Below are 19,625 nucleotides of genomic sequence, written 5' to 3'. Positions count from 1 at the left end.
GCGGTCCATTACTTAGATGATTTTTCTGATAGTGGAGGAGGGCCAGGATGGTACTTTGGAGGGCATGTCTATTTTTAAGGGGAGATTTGTTTGAATTTGGTGGTACTATTGGCCAACAACAAATCAGAAGGGCTGAGCTGAGTCATGACATTTCTGTGCTTAGAAGTTGAAACCATAGATAATTCATTCACACTTCTGTTGCCTAAACTTCAACAAATCCATCAGTTACTTGGGAGATTTTTGGGATCTACAAAGCTCTCACAGGGGAAATCATGCAGCTCAACAGCTCAACAGTTTGCTGAATTTTACCTGCAGGGCAGTTTCTCCTTACAGGACATTTCTGCCATCTGTTTCTGACTTGTTGAAAGGGAATGAAGCTCAAGCATTACTTTATATGGCTGACCAGAAGGATCAAGGATGACCTTCAACCATGGTTTACATTTTTGTGACAGTTCAATGTGGTATCATTTTGGCATTCCCCTTGGGTTTCCTCCAGTGACCTTGAGCTCTTCAAGGATGCAACAGGAGGAAGTGATATGGGAGTTTACTTCCAAGGCAACTGGTTTGCTCAAAGGTGGCTGGAGATCTGGTCCAAGGAGGAGTGGGGTCATTACTTTTTTGGAAATGTTTCCCATCTGGATGGAGGTCTTGGTATGGAAGGAAAGGTTATGTAAAAGGAGGGTGGTTTTTAATTGAATAATATTTCAGTGGTTCATGCCTCAATAAATGATCCTCCATGTCCAAGTGGGTCCACTCTCTTAAAAGGCTGTTAGTGTTGTTGAGTTTAGAGATTAACTTGTCTTTCTCTAGTGTGCATGTGCCTAGTCATCTTAACCCTATAACTGTCAATCTTTCCTGTTTTTAGTTTGCTAGCTTTTGCCAGTTGGCCAAGCATTCAGATCCAAAGGGCATTTCAATTTCTGTGGGATTCTGGATAATTGGAGAAGAGTAGCAGTATCACTCTTGGTCAGCTCCTTTCATCCCTTCAAGTTTTCAAGGCTTTCTACAGACCTTTTCACTCTCAACTCAGGACATGGTGTCTGTAGTTCATACTTCAATTTCTAGTCTTCTGCAGGTGATTCGTCTGAAACTGCCAAGGTGCACTTAGCAGCTTTGGGATGGTTGTAGTACTTTTTGGGCCTTCAGGACGTGTCTGGCCACTTGATGACTGGAAGGGTGTTCAGGGGCCTTGAGAATGATCATAGGCTTCCCTGGGATTCTAGGAAGCCTGCTGGGAGACAACTTCTTCCTCTTGTTGTTCTGAGTTCATATAAGACTCTGGGTGATTTTCATGCATTTGTTACATTAGCTGCTTTGTTCACAACTTTGTATGTGGGTGCGTTTCATGCCAATGAACTACTCTTTTACCTTTGTTGGGAAGACCTTGTTATTCACGCAGATTTTATATTGATATGGGTAAAGAAATCTAAGATGGTTCAGTCTGGCAAAGGACATCAGATATGACTAGACAAGGCAAAAGGGTTGGACATTTGCCCAGCACATTGGGTCAGACTGCTACATAATATTACTCCAAAAGGGTGGAGGCCCATTTTCTGTTTGGGTTTTTGGCAGGCCACTTAGCCTAGCAGAAGCTAATTTACTACTTAGAAAGGCCATGGCAGGGCAAGGGATTCATCCAAAAGGGTATTCCTTGAATTCCTTCAGGGGAAGGTTGTACCTCTGACTTGGCCATGGAGTGGCACTCTGTCAAGGTCATCCAAAGAACAGGAAGGTGGGTGTCTGATGCCTTTTTGTCTTACAACAGGCATTAATTTTTATTTCTGTTTCAGGAAAGGAGGTCATTTGGCTATTGGGCCATTCTTTCATCAAGAAAGTTACAATGCAAGCCTTGGCCCACCCGACTAGTCATTCAAGTTCTTTTGATTTTAACAATTGGACAGTTCAGTCATTTGGTTTTCTTAGCCTACTTTGGTTTAATTTCTGGGAGAGCTGCCATCAAATCACAGTTGAGGAAGCCTTACCCAGAGCTTTGGTAATCCACCTCAGGGGCAATGACTTGTCTCAGACTTCTAAGAAAATCCTGTCAGCCAGAATACTCCCTGATATGCACTGGTTACAGCAGTTACACCCAAACTTGGCTTTGTTTTGGTCTTCCATCATAATGAGAATTTATTGGGAAGGTGCTAAAAGGTCTGGTGCTACTGAGAGGCCCATGCATTTCATCGATCATCGAGTTAAATGGGCAGCTAGTCAAATTGGTTTCCATGTAATTCAGCACAGAGATCTTGACAGAATGGACAATGATTTCTATAATATGGGCAATGATCATTTGAGCATTCTTGGTTTTGATTTGTTTAATTTAGATATTGTTTTCATTATTAAAGAATTTTTCAAGTTCTAACTTGGTCTCCTCATGGCCTAGAGTACCCCATTTTGAGGCCAGCTGTTGGGTGGAATGGCATGTCACATGCTGGGTTGGTGGTGGCCTTACAGCTTCACCCTCCCTGTACCCCCATTACTGTACTGCGACAGTGGCACTCCACAAGTTGGACCCAGATTTGACTGGCGGCCACATCAAAGGGTATGTGGTTTAGAAGGAAGAATTAAAAGGGTTTTGCCACCATGTCCGAGGTAGCTTGGCTTATACACCTGGTTTTGTAGAGGCAGCCTGAACAGGCTGGGTCACGGCAACTGGCTTTGAGTTAATGGTTTAATAGTTATTGGTTAATATGTTACATGTGAACTACTGTGGCATCATTAATGGTTGTCAGTGACATTTATTCTATAAAAAGTTGCAAAGTCAATGTAGTGTGGTCTTTGACTAAGCTCAGTGGGCAAATATATATAAAATATGTTACAAGAAAGGTATTTCTAAATATCTTGTTTGCCGATGACATAATTAACATTATGTTGTGCAGATTGAAAAAAAATTTATTTCCAATCATCTTATTTATGTAAAAATGTCTTTATCTGTTTTTAAGCTCAGTCTAATGTATCTATTTTAGCTAACCTCTTTAAACATATAGTCAGTAATTCTAGTAAACGGCTGCATTGCCCTTTTTTCCCTTGTGAGAGGAGTAACAGACAGGATAGTTCAGGAGGTGTGAGTCTCTTAAGGCAGTTCCAGTACTTTCAGCAACAGAACTAAGTGTATGAAGAATTTTCACAGCCTTCAACCATAGCCTATTATGATATTATCCTTGACAAGAGGGGTTTTGGATCTGCTAATAATTTAAAAGAGCTTTTTGTTGTTGTTGTTTAGTTTTTTTATGGCAATGGACCACCAAGGTAGTTTGTTTTTTGAATTTCCCATGATACTTGAGTCTGGCATTTTTCTAAATTGGTATAGAATTCTTTAAGTTTGCTAGTGTATCAAGATCAAGCAAGTTGCAGTCATAAGTGAATTTTGAGATTTGATCAGAGAGTACGTTGAGGTTTGCTCCAGGAGCCTTTTAGAGTTTAAAAGAGAATATCCAAAGTTTGTGGTCAGCTTTCACTGAGAAATGATATATCTCAAGAATAGTGCAACAGGAAAACATATTACTTATAATTAGGTCAGTAATGTTGTGCCCTCTAGTAGATTTATTTACCAATTGCTCAAGCTACTTTTGTTTATTAAATCAATTAAATTAAAAAAGTCTTCAAAATAATGATGTTTTTGCTAATAGGGATATTATTTAGAGCTCTGATGAATCTTACATGTGGATCAGGACACAAAGCAGACATTCTGTAACAATTTATTAGTTAGAAATTAATCATATCTAGTCTGATCTGAAGTTCATTCACTTCAATTTATGAGTCCCTAGGGATCTGTCTGGAGGTGATATTCTCCTTGACAAATATAAAGCCTCTACTACAGTTGCCAGTGGGTCTAAAGGCATGAAAAGCACAAAACCCCAGTATAGAGAAAGTGTTCTCTTTGCATTTAAGCCCAGTATTAGTATTTACACAGATGTGTATGTTTTTAAAATGTCTCAGGTACAGACACTTTATTGTTTAGAATTTTGACATGGAAGAGAGCCACCTTAGTGTGATCTGATTTCTGAACTGATGTGTTAATTATGTTGGAATGTCAATGAACTGGATTTTGCCTATAAAGGCAGTATGGCGACAGCAAAGGCTTTAACTAGTAGACAGAAACATGAGAAGGAAAGTTGCAGGCCATCCTTAGTGAAGCATGCTAGATTGCCAATCATCATACAGTATTCCTCTAGAAATGCACCATGTATTTAACCAGTTATTGAAGCCAATTATCTTTTCTTTGTATCTAGAAATAATTGGAGGTAAAGATGAATATTCCACAAAGAACTAGTATCTTACTTGAATTTGTAAATATCTTACTTGAATTTGTAATATACATGGAAAGATCGGACATGATTCTCTGCATATCTTTCAGGATTTTACACCTCAGCTCATTCACTCCTGCATGCACCAATGCCACATCATGGTCATATCTGTCAAGAGTTAGGATCTGTAGAACCCTTGTAATGTCAGAGGTCTTGCTGCATGAATGAAAACTCACTGTAGCCCTCACTTTGACCAGCCTTTTGAGTGATGAGTCAATGGGTCTAACAACAGACTCACCTATCATTTAAATATTTGTATTGCCAATATGGTTCAAACTGGGAAAACTGGAGTTCTTTTGTCCAGGGTGACTCTTTATGGAATGTATGCATGAGGTGCATGAGTGGCCTGACTTTTGCTGAGACTTAATCATCTTATTTGCATGAGGTTTTTTAAAGCCTCTGCATAAGACACCTAGGTGTGATTAGTGAAGGATTGTGGGGAGGTGCATTAAGCTCATGGATCAAGGTTTTAGGTAAGAGATCCAGATTAATTATGTATTTGCTACTCTCACAGATGGAATTGTTAGTGTTACTATAAGTTTATTATCTGTGAGTATAAGGCAATTTTAAACTTTTTTTAGGAGACCTAGTGCTAAATGGCTGGCAGCAGAGGTGAAATTAGTAGGTAGACCTTCTGTATTGTCCAGAGGTATTTAGATGAGTAAAGGAAATGCAGCAGTAGGTGTAAACAATTATGTCAGAATATAAATACACAGAAGGATCTCCAAAGAATGTTAATCTTGCCCTAGGTGTTGCAGATTTTAGAAGTAAGATGGATAAAGTGGTTAATACTTGTAGGCATTGTATTGCATGCTAATCAGGTGGGAATATATAAAAGAAAGGGTAGTTCAAGCTTTAGCAACCAGAGGATGTAGCAGCCTGACCCAGTATGATATTCTAAGGCTCACTAATATGAGCAAATGAGATGCAACTGGTATAAGCTTTCAAGAACAAATTTATAGTAAGAGCAGGCAGCTCCAGAACCACCAAATTTAAGAGAGGAACACAGGTTGGCTTGTTGGACACTCGGTATAATGGATCTGTAGAATAGAATGGGAGGGAAACTGTACTTAGCTTAAAAGTAGTGACCATACAAAATGATACTTTTGTGCTTACTGACAATAGCCTATGAAGGAAGAGATAGAGAGTTACATTTCTGGTTAAATTAACATGAGGGGCAGACAAGAAATGCACTAGCTTTAAGTACACAAGAAGAATGGGGTTGAAGGCAGGAGCGGCCTTAGGTCAACTGGTGCCCTAGGCAAAAGGGTTCCACGGCACCCCCCCCCGCCACACCACCTGGTGCCTCCATCCTGGTCTACCTACACCAAATAAATACTGGAAAAGTGCCCCTGCTAGAGTGGCACCCTACGCAGCCACCTGGTTGGCCTATGTCAAACTGTTTCACCTAAGTTTAGCTACTGGTTCTGTCTCTGATGAGCAGTGCATTGCAATTGGTGATGCCTTTCCGAAAGTGTGGCCTTGCAACTGACCCAGGTAATTACAGACCTACCAGCCTTAAAAGCCTCATGTGCAAAGCCATGGAATGAATTATAATTGACCTCATAAACTAACATGTTATAAATCTTATTAGACTTCAAACTCAAAAGTCTGGTTTTGTGAAGAATAGAAACTGTCTATTTAATCTGGTAAACTTCTTCAGAAGGGAAATATAGGCTATGGACAGTGGCCAGGAAGTGCATGCAGTATATTTGATCTGACCAAGGACTTTGACACCATTTCTTTTGCTCATATTATACAAAAGCTAAATGTTGACCTGCATATGGTAAGATGGATATCAAACTGGCTGAAAGACAGGACCCACCCAGTGTGAGTTGCAGGTGCCTCATCATAAAGTATGAAAGTGACCAGCAGTGTCTCTCAGGGCTTGGTGCAGAGATGTCTCTTTTTTGGCATTTACATTTCAGATCTCCAAACAGGGAGCCAAAACCTCTGGCTAACAGAGTTTTGAGCATTAATGTTTTTTACACTCATCATATTTACAATATTCACTTAAAAAAAAATAAAGTTTATATACTGCAAATGCATACAGCTCTAGAGTCCACATGAAACAACCTCCAAATCCAAATCTGCATTCCCACTTAAAAGAAAAAAAAACATAAAACAGAGTGCAAGTAGCATTTTTACATGTAGTAGGCAAGGATACACTCAGAAAATGTAAAATATTATTGATCTGTTTGAGGATAAGGAAAATGCTTTTACTGTTGCAAAACAAAATGTTAGTGAAATATGAACCTACAAAAATATTTCCAGTATAAGACATTTAGTTTTTACAAGAAATTAAGAGCTATATGAAACTACTGATAATAATGTGAATGTGCTAAATGTAAAAATAAAGATTGTGAGTTTCGAAATCTGAGTCACTGATATGAAACATAACTATCTGTGGCATGGGGAGTGATTATGTGAGAAATTAATTGTTAATGGAAAAAGTTTTGAAACTGGAAAAGGCAACATATACATGCAGAGCAGGTGAATTTACAAACATAGTTAAAACAGTTGTTGGAAAAGCTGGAAGTGTATAATAAATGAAAAAGGACACAGAAGAAAGAGAACTGTGTGCAAACACATGTACCCACAGACTAAGAAAAAAATTATGAGTTACTGTAGCAGATTATTGCCATGATGGCACAGCTTTCAAGGGTACCTGCAGAATCTGGAGGACTGCTACTCATTTTGCTAAAGTGTGTGATTCGACCGCAAAATTACTGTAGCAAATCAATGCTGAAGTAAATTCTTGTAAAAATAGTACAAACTCAAGATCTGAAAAGGGAACTGCTTGCTGATATATAAACTGAACTGTAAAAGAATGGTCCTCAAAGGCAGGGGAAAAAACATTTGTGCTGTAGAAGTAAAATGCACTGGTTAGAAAATTTGTTGGTTAATAGTGAGAGTATTATGTTTAACTTAAACACTAGAACAATGTAATGTAAATATTCTTTTAAGTCCTTGCTGTTGCTTGACAAGTTGTGCATTTCCACATTTTCTTTGATGTCATGTGCAAGACACAGATTCATCAATAAATGACAAACAGAACTAGGGTGCATTTAAAAAAAACAGAAAATGCATTGCTTCAATGGTTGCAAATCAACGCTATAACTTTTTGGGCAGGATGACATGGAAGAGTTGGGGATAGTAAAATAACATCATAGTGTCCAAACAAAAATGCATGATTTTGATGACAGTAAAATCTTTAAAAGTTAGACCAAAATTATGAGTGACACCGGGATGAGTAATGTAGCCGAGGTTCAAAGGGTGTAAAGTACATAGTCTTGATGACTTGACTGTGTTTGTTTTAGCAGAAAATAGAATTAACTATAGGAGTAAAACTGCAATGGTTGGAAACAATCCAAGAGCAAAAAATAAGCCCAGTAGAAAACTATAATGACTTGCTGTTTGGCTTTGGCTGTATGCCAGGGCAGTATACCACTTAGATAAATCCTGACATTCTCCCCTGTAGTACATGCCTTAAACTTTGCATCAGTGGGCATGAGGGAAAAAAAACTGAGCAGGAATACAAATCATCATCATCAATCCAATCCTCCCATTTTTTCATTGGGTTGTGATGTTGCATCAGCTGTTGCTACTTCTCCCTAATCAGAGCCACTCTCCTACCTTCTTCAACAGTCATGCCTGCCTGTCTCAGGACTTTTTTCATGCTGTCTATCCATCTCTCTCTGTTGGATACCCTTATCTCCCCTTGCCTTCCTTCTGTATCTCCCAAATCCACTTTGTTAAATTGTTTTCTGCTTTCCTGTTCATGACCTAACCACTGTAATCTGGTATTACCAACCTTCTCTGTAGTAGGAGCTACTTTGACTCCTGCTGTGATGTCATAATTTCCTCATCTCTCCACAGTCTGCATTTTACTGGCCTTTTTAGCCATTTCAACTCTATTACCTCAAGCTTCCTCAACTGTTCTGCCTTCACTGTTTAGGTTTCAGTGCTATTCAAGTTGCATCATTGCTTTGTTTATCTTACTTTTCAATATTCACACACACACACACACACACACACACACACACACACACACACACACACACACACACACACACACTCACACTTCCATGTAGCCTAATAATAGCCATATTTTGTTTTACTTGGCTATAGTTGTTATTTAATTATTTTGCAGTAGGGCTCTAATACCTTCATTGGCACCTACCATTAATCACTTTGCCCATAGAATCTTCTTGTGTGAATCAGTATACAAATCTCCATAATTTCCTCCCAACCTGGTGTTAAGTCCAACAGCGGGATACACTATTACACCTAAAAGTTTACCTGGAAAATTCCATTAATATTAACAATTTTTTTTATATCACCAAAACGTCTTCATGTATGACTAGTAATGTGACATTCTATACAATTTGCTGGGCATGTTCCATTATAGTTATATGAGAACCTAGGAGATACATGGATGAGGGAACACTACAGTAAAGTCAACAATACAGAGGCAATCAAACACACTGCACCATAGGCTGCCACTAAGTCAGTTTCAATCATCTTTATGTATTTTCTAGCATAAATTCAGGGATGCTAACCACAGAAAAACATATGGAAATAAACTGTATATATATATATATATATATATATATATATATATATATATATATATATATATATATATATATATATATATCTGTTTGGTTTCTCTTTGTTTTCCAGCAGACTTCCATTTGGAGTAACAGGTTCATTTTTTTACTAATCACTGTTAGGGGTTGTATTTATTTATTTGGCTTCTCTATGTGTCACTGACAGCTATTTAACTGGATTTTAATGGCCCAATCACATTTGTTTGAATTTGCACTTGTTTATTGGTTGTCTCTCTGTAAGGCACTCCAGGATCATCTGCTTGTGTGAGAACTCCTTGCATTGTATTGGAAGCATTCCCCCCTACTCAGTGTTGTGCCACTGTTCAGATAACAGTACTAATGGCTTGAATAACCCTTCTTAGCAATGAAACTACTATTGCACAAAGCATAGTATATAGGTAAGGGGGTTTTGAAGTGGTAGAGTGCAGAAATTATGTTTTAAACTACATAAACTACTGCACCACTGCAGCAATGACTTACATGGGGTATATTCCTGATCAGCTAAGAATGAAAAGATGGCTTGAGATCCTTTGGTTTGTGATCATATTGGACAATTTTTTTATCACTTCCTGAAGGTTTGCATTTTAAAGTCTAACCACCTTCACTACTTAATTAACTGTTTTGGAACTTTTTAACTGATGATATAATAAGACTATATAGTATTGTTTTGGATTCATAGGTACTTACCAGGCAATTGAACTCTGGAGATCTTATGAATTCTACGTAGTCTTCCTTTCTCAGAAATGGGTAGAACAAGCATATATTGGGAGAATTACATGTTGCCCCATCCATAACATGCTAAACCCAGTATGAATTTATGGTAATCGATCCATTTATCCAAATTCCATTTGATTAAAGTAAAAGAGCTACTTTGCTTTCTGTGGAGTGGAAGATGGGTTCACAAAAGCATAATTCTCTGTACATACCTATCTCTCTAAAATGCTCTGTTTATGCCACCACTTGACTTGCAAAAGTGTAATAGGTCTGAATTAAATAAAATATGAAGCCATAAGGAATGTTGTGAGACACACAACAGAAGAAGGTCTCAGTAGCCTGTATGATACAAAGAAAAGGAACAAGGCTTTGAAATAGTCTGCACAGTTTTTATATTTAGGCCCTTGATTTCTTAGTGAAGAAGCATTGTGGTCATTCTAGTTGTGACAATTGTTTGAACAAACATACATGAGGGGCATTATTAATGGTCGTAATGATTGCCAAGTACAGTGGAATGATTACATACCTGGACCTGGATGACATTTCTTTAGATGTAGGGATTGTAGGCTGTGAAATGAAACAGAACTTCCTTACAATGGTGGATACATGGTGATTAAAGGACAGTTTGTTGTTGACAAATGTTCCCAGATCCTTGACTATGGGATCAATTTTTGCTGTGTGTGTGTGTGTGTGTGTGTGTGTGTGTGTGTGTGTGTGTGTGTTGGGGGTGTTGTCAATGTGATAGTTCCAAGGGGACTCATGCTTGCTAAAGGACATGATTATGCATTTCTTGGCATTTAGTTTTACTTTGTGGTTTTAACACCCTCAGACATTAGCTTTGACCTCCAAGTAAGTGCACAAGAGGAGTGGCCCATGACCTGAACTCCTGGATACACCATCAGTGACAGGTCATTTGGTGGAAGTACAGCCATAGACATAGTTAAAGTGGGATTTGTCTTTATTTTCCTTCTGATTTTTTTACTTCAAATCTAGTTTTGGTTGATTTGATCAGGGTCTGGAGCTCATTGCTGAGTTTAGGGGTAAAATGAGTCTATGTAGCTATTTACATGTGCAGAAAATTTGGCAATGAAGGATTTTGTGTATGTAGTAGGGTTATCAAGATAGCAGGGCCTTTTGAATTTAGCCAGGTTATCACACAGTAGATTAGTCTTCCCAAAAATCTCTGAAAATCAAGGTATTAGAATTTAATCTAGGCTTCAGTGTTATAGTGAATGTGACTAATCTGTGGTCTCATTTAACCAGGGAAGACGTTAAAACTAATGGAGAGCAAAGCTGCCCTCTTTTGGTAATGACCAAATCAATGAATTTGTCACCTCTGGTTGGGGTGATTCTAACTGGTCCAGTAAGTTTGTATTGATAAAGTCCAGAAATTTCTAGGTATACATATTAGAGTAAGTATATGTTTTTCAGTTTATGGAGGGGTAGTCGAAGTCTCCTAAGAGAATGGTGTATGCCTTAATACATGGGGACTCCATACTAGTTAAGTAGGAGATGTGGGCTGAGGGGGACATAGAAGGGGTACTATAGCTAGCTGTGATATGATAAGGGATTTTGTTAGTATTAAGTTGGATATGGAGGAGTTCCATGTCATTAGCTTATCTAACAAAACTGGAGGTGAACTTTTTTATGAATATGGAAACACCACCACCTTTACTGCCTTCATCTAAAGTGGTGGGCCTGAACATGTGATAAGCTTTGAAACTCTGCACTGAGCAAGTGCTTTCATTGGTCTTGAGCATGGTCTCTGTAATAATGCATATATCAATGTTTACCAGGGTGATGAGTGCTTTTAGGGAGAGGTATTATTCTTGGTGATGGGAGAATGCTGCTCAAAACTAGGCTTATGTCAGCCTCAGACTCATATTCAGATAATCAAAGCTAGGTTCATGCCAGCTTCAGACTCATATTCAGATAAATCCATCATGTATCTCTTCATATATTCCAGGGAGGTGCATCTCAAGTCACTTACACCCATATGTACTATGACATCTGTCATATTTCAGCTTGTGGTGCAAGGACTTGAGTCCTTGTGTAATGTGCTGAACCCTGATGCCTTATGGGCAACTGACTGAGATGTAGCACATGGATTCCAAAATAACAAAATGTACAAAAAAGAAATCCGGGACAGCTTGACCTCCAAATAAAACCTTCATGTGACTCCAAAGTAGGAAAATGGCGATTTATTGATGCACTTGGGTTAGTATGCAGGTTTCAGTCTTATGTATCCAGATTCTCTGTTGCTCTGCTAGTACTCCTTTCCAGTACTTCTGACCTCTGTTCACAGATTCAGTAATGCAAGGTCAATTCACAATTTCACATTAAATATGTCATAGTTGTTAATGTCTATGTATCACATCATTCAGAAGAGTTATGGTAATAGTTTTCTGACAAACCTTGGATGTGGTAGCAGCCCCTCTGCGATGCCCAGTAACAACAGTCAGCACGTACCGATACTGGTCAAATGGGTCATTGTCTTCAAGAACTGTTAACTTAACCTGCAGTAATGGAAATAATAGGTGGGTTGGTTCCGGTAAGGATTAAAACCAGCAATATAATATAATATAATATAATATAATATAATATAATATAATATACAAAGGTTAATTAAATAGCAGTAAAACATAGGTACTGAAAGAGAAAATACAGTCAAGATGTACATGTTCCTAAATAATGCCTTTAAACTGCTTATTTACAGCATCATTCATTTTCAGTGTTTCTAAAGTCATTCTTACTTCCTCATGGTCAGTGTAGTCTAATGGCTGTCTGTGCTCACTGTCCAGAAATTCTGTTTCATGCTCCTATAGGCTAAGATAAAGTCAGAAAATGGATGAAGACTTGGGGCTTTCTTCTCCTAACCCCCGAAGACAGTTATGCAGTGCTACATATATGATATTTCCTCACTCATGCATCCACATTTAATCAATAATATATAAAGGCACATTGTGCTGTAATTCTGGCTCTTTGCAGGGTGCTGTATCATACATAGGTCATCCCCCTGGATGTAGGACTAAGGCTGTAATATAAGAATATAAACAAAGTAAAGCTAGGTTAAGTATATGAATACTATTGCCTTCTTCTTGGATGACATCCTAAAGCAGAAATAATCCACCTTTACAGGGTATTAATGTATATTTTATGTGTGATTAAAATAAAATCTTAACTGCATCATTTCTACTTAGAACAGTTTCAATGACTGTGCTGATTTAACTTTTAGAAAATGAGTGGGTTAATTCCACTTCTGGATCATGTAATAAGTCCACTTTTGTGGTTTTCTCACTGGTACACTTCATTCAGCTGAAAGTATGTATGTATTTGGCAGCTACATTAAATGTTTTGTACAGCACAGTCTAATTTTGAATGCCTGTATCACATGGAAGTTTGTATGTTTTCAGTATCAGCTGTCATTTGATGTGTGAGCATTTATTTATCAACAGAAATTAACTTAAGCCTTTTAGAGAATTATGACTGCATTTAATATAATGATATAAATCAAGCTAGGACCCTACCTATGACTAAACGAGACAACAGTATACCAAAGTTAAAATAAACTGTAGTGATTTAAGACTGAAAGAGAATATTACTTTACAAAGATGGTGATAAAGAGAATATTACTTTACAAAGATGGCGATACAGCTCTAGAATGTATTATTAGGAGAACTCTGTAAAAGGGTATAAATATTCCTCAGATGGCTACAGAAAGAGAGGTAGGAAATGTGTGCTTAACTGGGGTAGCTAGTTTACTGCGACAAATGAAATATGGTATATCACAGACACTTATGTATATTTATTTATATTTCTATCATGGCCATTGGAGTAAAGTACACATGCAAGAGCTATTTTCAATAAAACTCAGGTGAAGCAAATGTCTTTGTTGAATGCCTTCATGGAATTTCAATTTGACTTGTCTATATAATCATACCAAAATACTTTCCTGCTTGTATTCTAGTCTAGAACAAAATATTTGTCTACTTGAACTCAAATTTATTGCAGACAGGGGAAATAACTAGTTAATCTGACTTTATAAATGATCTTTAGCTCTCACTTGTACACAAAGTTGCCTTCTATGGTTCATACAGTATAAAATCTGCTTTCCTGATAACCATAGATGATGTTGATGATGTATAGCTATAGTTTCTGATTCAAAGTAATATCCACATTAACATTTTATCTGAAAAACAGAGTTCAATGTTAATGTTGCCCTGTCTTTATTGAATACAGTTTGACATGAATTTAAAGTGATTTGTATATAAACTTAAAGTTACCTTGCAACCCCAATATGTAGCACAGGAAGTGTAGCTCAAAATGTTTGCCTCTTTGGTGAAGGTTTCTGGATGCTCCTTTTCTTCCAGTATCTTTTTAGAAGTACCATATTCCCCAAGATTATGAACCCAAGGATAACTACTTATCTTTAACCTTAGTAATGTCAACTTAGAGAAAGTGTAAAGTGCATCCTTAGACTTTAATGGATGCCACACATGCACTGAGAAGCATCCATTAAAGTATATTGATTACCTCACTTTGTCCTTAAGTTGACATCACTTAAAATACACTAAATTTATTGAGGCCCAGGATTAATAAAATGGTTTATGAAGCTTATTTTATTAAAAATTGCTAAAATAAAAAAGAACATAGTACAAATGCTTCACTGCACTTAACTCCCTAACTGCTGGGATGTACCAATTAAAATGAGCAAACCACTTTAAAGGAAACTTAAAATGTCAAATGTCAGTTCAAAGGAAGGCTTCAAAATCATTCCCAAGGAAAAAAAAAAGTTTTCACTTAGGAAGAATGAGTTTCTTGAGGCTGTAAAGTAAAGCATTTATTTCAAGAAGATATTCTACAGAAATATTTTGCATTGGTGGAGATGCTAAAGTAGCATCCGACAGAGGAGAAGCTGATAGGGTAGTACAGAAAATCCTGACAGAAGAAAAAGGCAAATATTTTTAGATAGCAAACGTGAAAGGCAGTGCAGTATTACCTTTCATATTTAGTACCTAAAACTGTTACATTTAGAAGCTGAACCATAATTAGAATAAAACTTTTGCTTTCACACCAGTGAAAAAAACCTCTTTGTCCTGAACAAATAGTAGTAGATTTCCTACTCTTTGTATAAAACCCTAACCATTTAAAATTATAAAAAAAGTCACTGAGAGATGGAAGTTTGTGAGTGTTAAATATTTGACTTTATCTCTCTACTAGATATGAAGGTCTTTGCATAAGGGAAAGTTAAACAATTTGTAAACAAAACTTACTTTTCTTCTTTTGAGTCCATCACTTCTTCTGAGATTAAACACCTTTCCTCTGAAACTGTTCTCTTTCCAGAAGTCATTTTAGTCAAGTAGATTTGTGAACTGGAAACAGTGAAGTGTGAAGAGGCATACGCAGCTTTTAAGATGGGCAAGAGTCATTAATAACAGGGAAAGAAAACACTACAAACTTAAAATTTAGTATGAAACACTACAAAAGGCTTAACAGCTCTTATACAAGACACTGTAACCTTATTTTTTAGGGATAATCTGAAGGTTAATTATGTAACAGAGTTATTGATTTTTTGCCTAAAAATAACTTTTTTACATTTGATGTCAACATTTATAGACAATGGGTGTTATGCCTATGGAGGCATCTTTTGTCCCCATGTATGCTAATCTATTGAAGACCATGCTTGAACATGAATATATATATATATATATATATATATATATATATATATATAGAGAGAGAGAGAGAGAGAGAGAACGAGAGAGATAGACATGAATTCTATCATAAATCTTTACTTATTTTATTTGTTTACCATAATAGCCTGACAGGGCAAGGAGATATGCTCCTTTTTGCTGAAGGCCTATGTAGAAAAGCTCAAAAAAAACATACAAGACAGATAATTAGATGAATTAGATACAAATCATAAACAGTGTAAAAGAACAAAAATAGTAGCAGTACACAACAACTATCAGATTATAAAGCATTCTACATAATGCTAACTATGAAACACTCAAGCAAAAGGATTGGAATAACCACCAAAACTCAAAAAACAACCAGTCCTGGTAGAAAACTCATCGCTCCACAGCAAATAGTCCAAAAAGTGTATAATTTATTCCAAGATACATAAAAGTTCAGCTCGACCACAATAGCAGAACCTCAGTAATTCCAAACAGTAATGAAATAAGTTTAGCTCGACCACATTAGTAAAAAAGCAGTAGTCGGGCATTTTTGAGAATTTGGTCAATTTTCTAAATGTTAAAGTAATAGGTGTTCCAGGTTTGGAATCTGAGAAACACAGCTACATAACAATAATACTGCTAATAGCAATTTTCTACATAGTACTAATTGTCATCCCACATGTAATTAAGGCATTGTGTAAGGGGGACATTATTTGAATTTGAAGAGTATGCAGTAGAAGGGAAATGTTTTTGATAATAGTCAAGCGTACAATGGAAATGTTTATAATTAGGGGTTATGATAAAAATGAAGTTTATAGCTCCTTTTTCAGGTAACAGTAAAAATAGAAACACTGTTTGGATGTTAACAGACATAATGATACAGACAAAATGAAAGGGAACTATTTTGTTATGGAATATAATGTTTTTAGTGAACAAATAAAATATGTTATTGGATAGTATTGGCCTTTTTAAAGGGATGACCCAGTACTGAGTGATATGTTAGATAAAATTTGTAATATGTCTTTTAGAAAGAGCAAAAATATAGGAAATATGTTAGTTCACAGCCATTTCATTATACAACTAGAAGATGTATATTTGAGACTCGAGTTTAAAAATGGTACATCTTGCTGTGGAAATATGTTTGCGAATTCAAGGTCAATACAATTAAGTATTTTAGTAATATAACATTCTTTTCTAAAGGCCATTATATATCCCTTACATAGGGCATTGTCTATGCATTAAAATGTTCATGTGGGTTGTATTATATAGGAAAGACAGCTAGAATTTTTAAAAAGAATATATTAGGGACTTAAAACAAAGGAGAGAAAGTCCAATTGCTGCTCTTTTTTTCTATTGCTCATGCAGGTAAATGTGCTTTAAAAGCATGAGTGTTGGAATTTGTTTTAATAAATGATAGGAAGGGGAAAGTATTAAACAATTGTTGGAATATAAAAATATGTATTATTTTGAAATATAGCACACTGAAACTTAAGGGTCTAAACTGTGAAATCAACTGGAAATGTTTTTTTCAGAGAATGAATTGTGTCTTTAAATTTTAGTTGATGTTTTATTGTAATTGATGGTGTAATTATTTAAATAGGAGGTTCTTTCTTATGGTTAATTTGAATTTTAACTCCTCTGAAGGCACCAATGTCACAATAAACAATTCTCTGTTTTTATATTAGCCTTTATTTGCTTTGGTAAATTTGGTGGCTTTTGCAGTTGCCCGCCCCACTGTAGATTTGATCTGGGACACTCCTCATCCGACTCCTAACTCCTAACTCTGGGCAAAACTGCAATCCAAATTGTAGCTTGGTACAGATCCCCCACCATGCCCCAGGATTCCCACTCCACTTTTCTTGATGTACTGGAAAATATTAGGGTTCAACCAAACACCCTAATAATGGGCGACTTCAACTACCCCACCATTAACTGGGAAAACTACTCGTGTACCAACTCCTTAGCTCAACGCTTTCTGGAATTCATAAACTCCAATGCCATAGATCAACTTATCCACACCCCCACCAGGGGCAACAATATCCTAGACATAGTCATTACCAACATGAGTGACCGGTGTTCTACACCTGAAGTCAACTCCTCGTTGGTCCGATCCGACCATAAGCTTATCACCCTTGATATCCACATCCCGCCCCCACCCCCCATTAAGGAAACCACAGTAAAATATTTCTCCAAAGCCAACTTCATGCTACTTAAGACAGAAGTGGTGAACTTCATGACACCCATGCAGATGGACAATACAGTTACAACTGCTGAATCCTACTCGAATGCACTCTATAAGCACTTACACAAGTGCATGGATCATGCTATCCCAAACAGAAACAAAATGCTATCCTCCAAAAAAAGGAAGCCAATCTACTGGTCCCCTGCCATAAACAAACTGTACAACAGAAGGAAGAAACTGTTGCAAAACAGAGTAAAATCCCATGAGTGGATGAGCTCCCTGGTCAGCCTCAGTAAGAATCTGAGATCCCTTATAAGATCCTCCAAAGCTAGCTACGAAAACAAAATTGCCACTAAATCCAAGGACAACTACAAAGCATTCTATAGCTATGTCAAGAATCTAGATGGCAACACTCAGATCTGCTCTGAGTTACAGCATAAAGGCATGAAAATTACAGAACCAATTGATATTGCCAACATCCTGGCAGATAGGTTCACTGCTAACTTTACCCCCCTCTCACCCCCTAAAGGGCCCATATCTATACAGGAAGAATGCAGAGTCCCTGTAATCACAACTATGCAGGTAAAAGCTGCACTCTCTAAAGCCAAAAACACAGCATCCATGGGACTGGACAACATCCCAGGCTGCATTTTACACGAACTTCAGAATGAACTGGCTCCCCACTTAAGCCTCATGTTCAATAATAGCCTCACATCAGGCTTTGTGCCCACTGAATGGCGCACAGCAACAGTTATCCCACTCCGCAAAGGGGGAGCCACCACTGATCCCGGGAACTATCGACCTATTAGACTGATGAGCCTGGTCTGCAAGGCCATGGAATGTATCATCATGGAACTCATAAACAAAGACATTGGTAACCTCCAAACTCTGGATCCCACCCAGTTCAGGTTTGTGAAAGGCAGATCATGCCTCCTGAACCTGATCGCCTTCTTTGAGGCAGTCACCAAAGCTGTGGATGAGGGTAACGTGGTTCACACAGCCTATCTTGACCTCGCCAAGGCTTTCGACACCATCCCTCATTCTGGAATTATAGCTAAACTCACTAAACTAGGTATAAATCCTTACATCACAAAATGGGTTGCCAACTGGCTCACTGACAAAACTCACACTGTAAAAGTTGCAGACTCCAAATCTGACCTCAAAGCAGTGACAAGTGGAGTACCACAGGGTTCCATCCATGTTTGGTATATACTTCTCTGAAGTACAGGCTAACACAGAAGGCCTCTGGCTAACAAAGTTCACAGATGACTGCAAACTAGGAGCCCTAGTCAAATCCCCAAATGATGTGGACATCCTACAGAAGGGCCTCACTGAGACAGATGCCTGGTGTCAGAGCCATGGCCTCAAGCTCAATGCCAAAAGTGCTGTGTTATCCCCTTTGGTAAAAACTCTGCACCCATGAACTACCACATAGGTAGCAATCTACGTAACACCGAATGCGTGATAAGAGACCTTGGGTCCCAGGTGGACAGTAGTCTCTCCTTTGATAGTCACATCGCCACAGTAGTTAGGAAGTCCTTCTATGTGGCACACCTCATCATAAAAGTGTTCTCATCCAGGAAAAAAGAGGTCATTGTTCCCCTCTACTCGACACTCATTAGACCCATTGTAGAGTACAATACCCCTTTTGGAATGTACCTCACAAGACATCTGCAGCAGCTGGAAAGGCCACAGAAGTACCTCACAAAGAGGATTACTCACCTCAAACAAATGCCCTACACTGGCCGCCTCAAAAAACTCCATCTTTACTCCATAGCATATCACCTACTTTGAGGTGATCTCTGCCTAACATATAAAGCTATGTCAAACCCAGAGCTGTTGGACATGCTACACCTAAAGAAATCCCAATCCCTCCGAGCTACATGGTCTAGGGACCTAAATCTTGTCACAACAATAAACAGGACATGCTGGAGGGATATTCCTGTCCCAGAGACTTCCATTACTCTGGAACAAGCTACCCATCTATGTCAAGCAAAGTTCTTCATTAGCACTCTTCAAGAAAAATCTTGATGAGTGGATTGGAAATAGGAAATACACCCCGGGGATCACTTCTGTGTCTCTGCTTGACAGTGGCACAGGAAAATAACTTTCTTGGGTAGCGTAAGCCATG

At 37.7% G+C, this 19,625-nt stretch overlaps 1 protein-coding gene across 1 annotated transcript in view; it reads right to left on the bottom strand.

Moving 5' to 3' along the window:
• Positions 1-19,625, bottom strand: part of PKD1L2 (polycystin 1 like 2) — a 1,522,374-nt gene that overhangs the window by 553,964 nt on the left and 948,785 nt on the right. The window contains exon 29 of the mRNA XM_044081586.1: positions 12,049-12,150. Within this exon, the coding sequence (XP_043937521.1) occupies positions 12,049-12,150 (102 nt within the window). The remainder of the gene's footprint in view (positions 1-12,048; positions 12,151-19,625) is intronic.

Source organism: Protopterus annectens, chromosome 8.part1, assembly GCF_019279795.1.
Source record: "Protopterus annectens isolate FY-2018-M chromosome 8.part1, PAN1.0, whole genome shotgun sequence".
In the NCBI taxonomy this organism is placed as follows: Eukaryota; Metazoa; Chordata; order Ceratodontiformes; family Protopteridae; genus Protopterus; species Protopterus annectens.
Note: the sequence above shows the minus strand (reverse complement) of the source record. Positions and strands in the feature narration are given on the sequence as shown.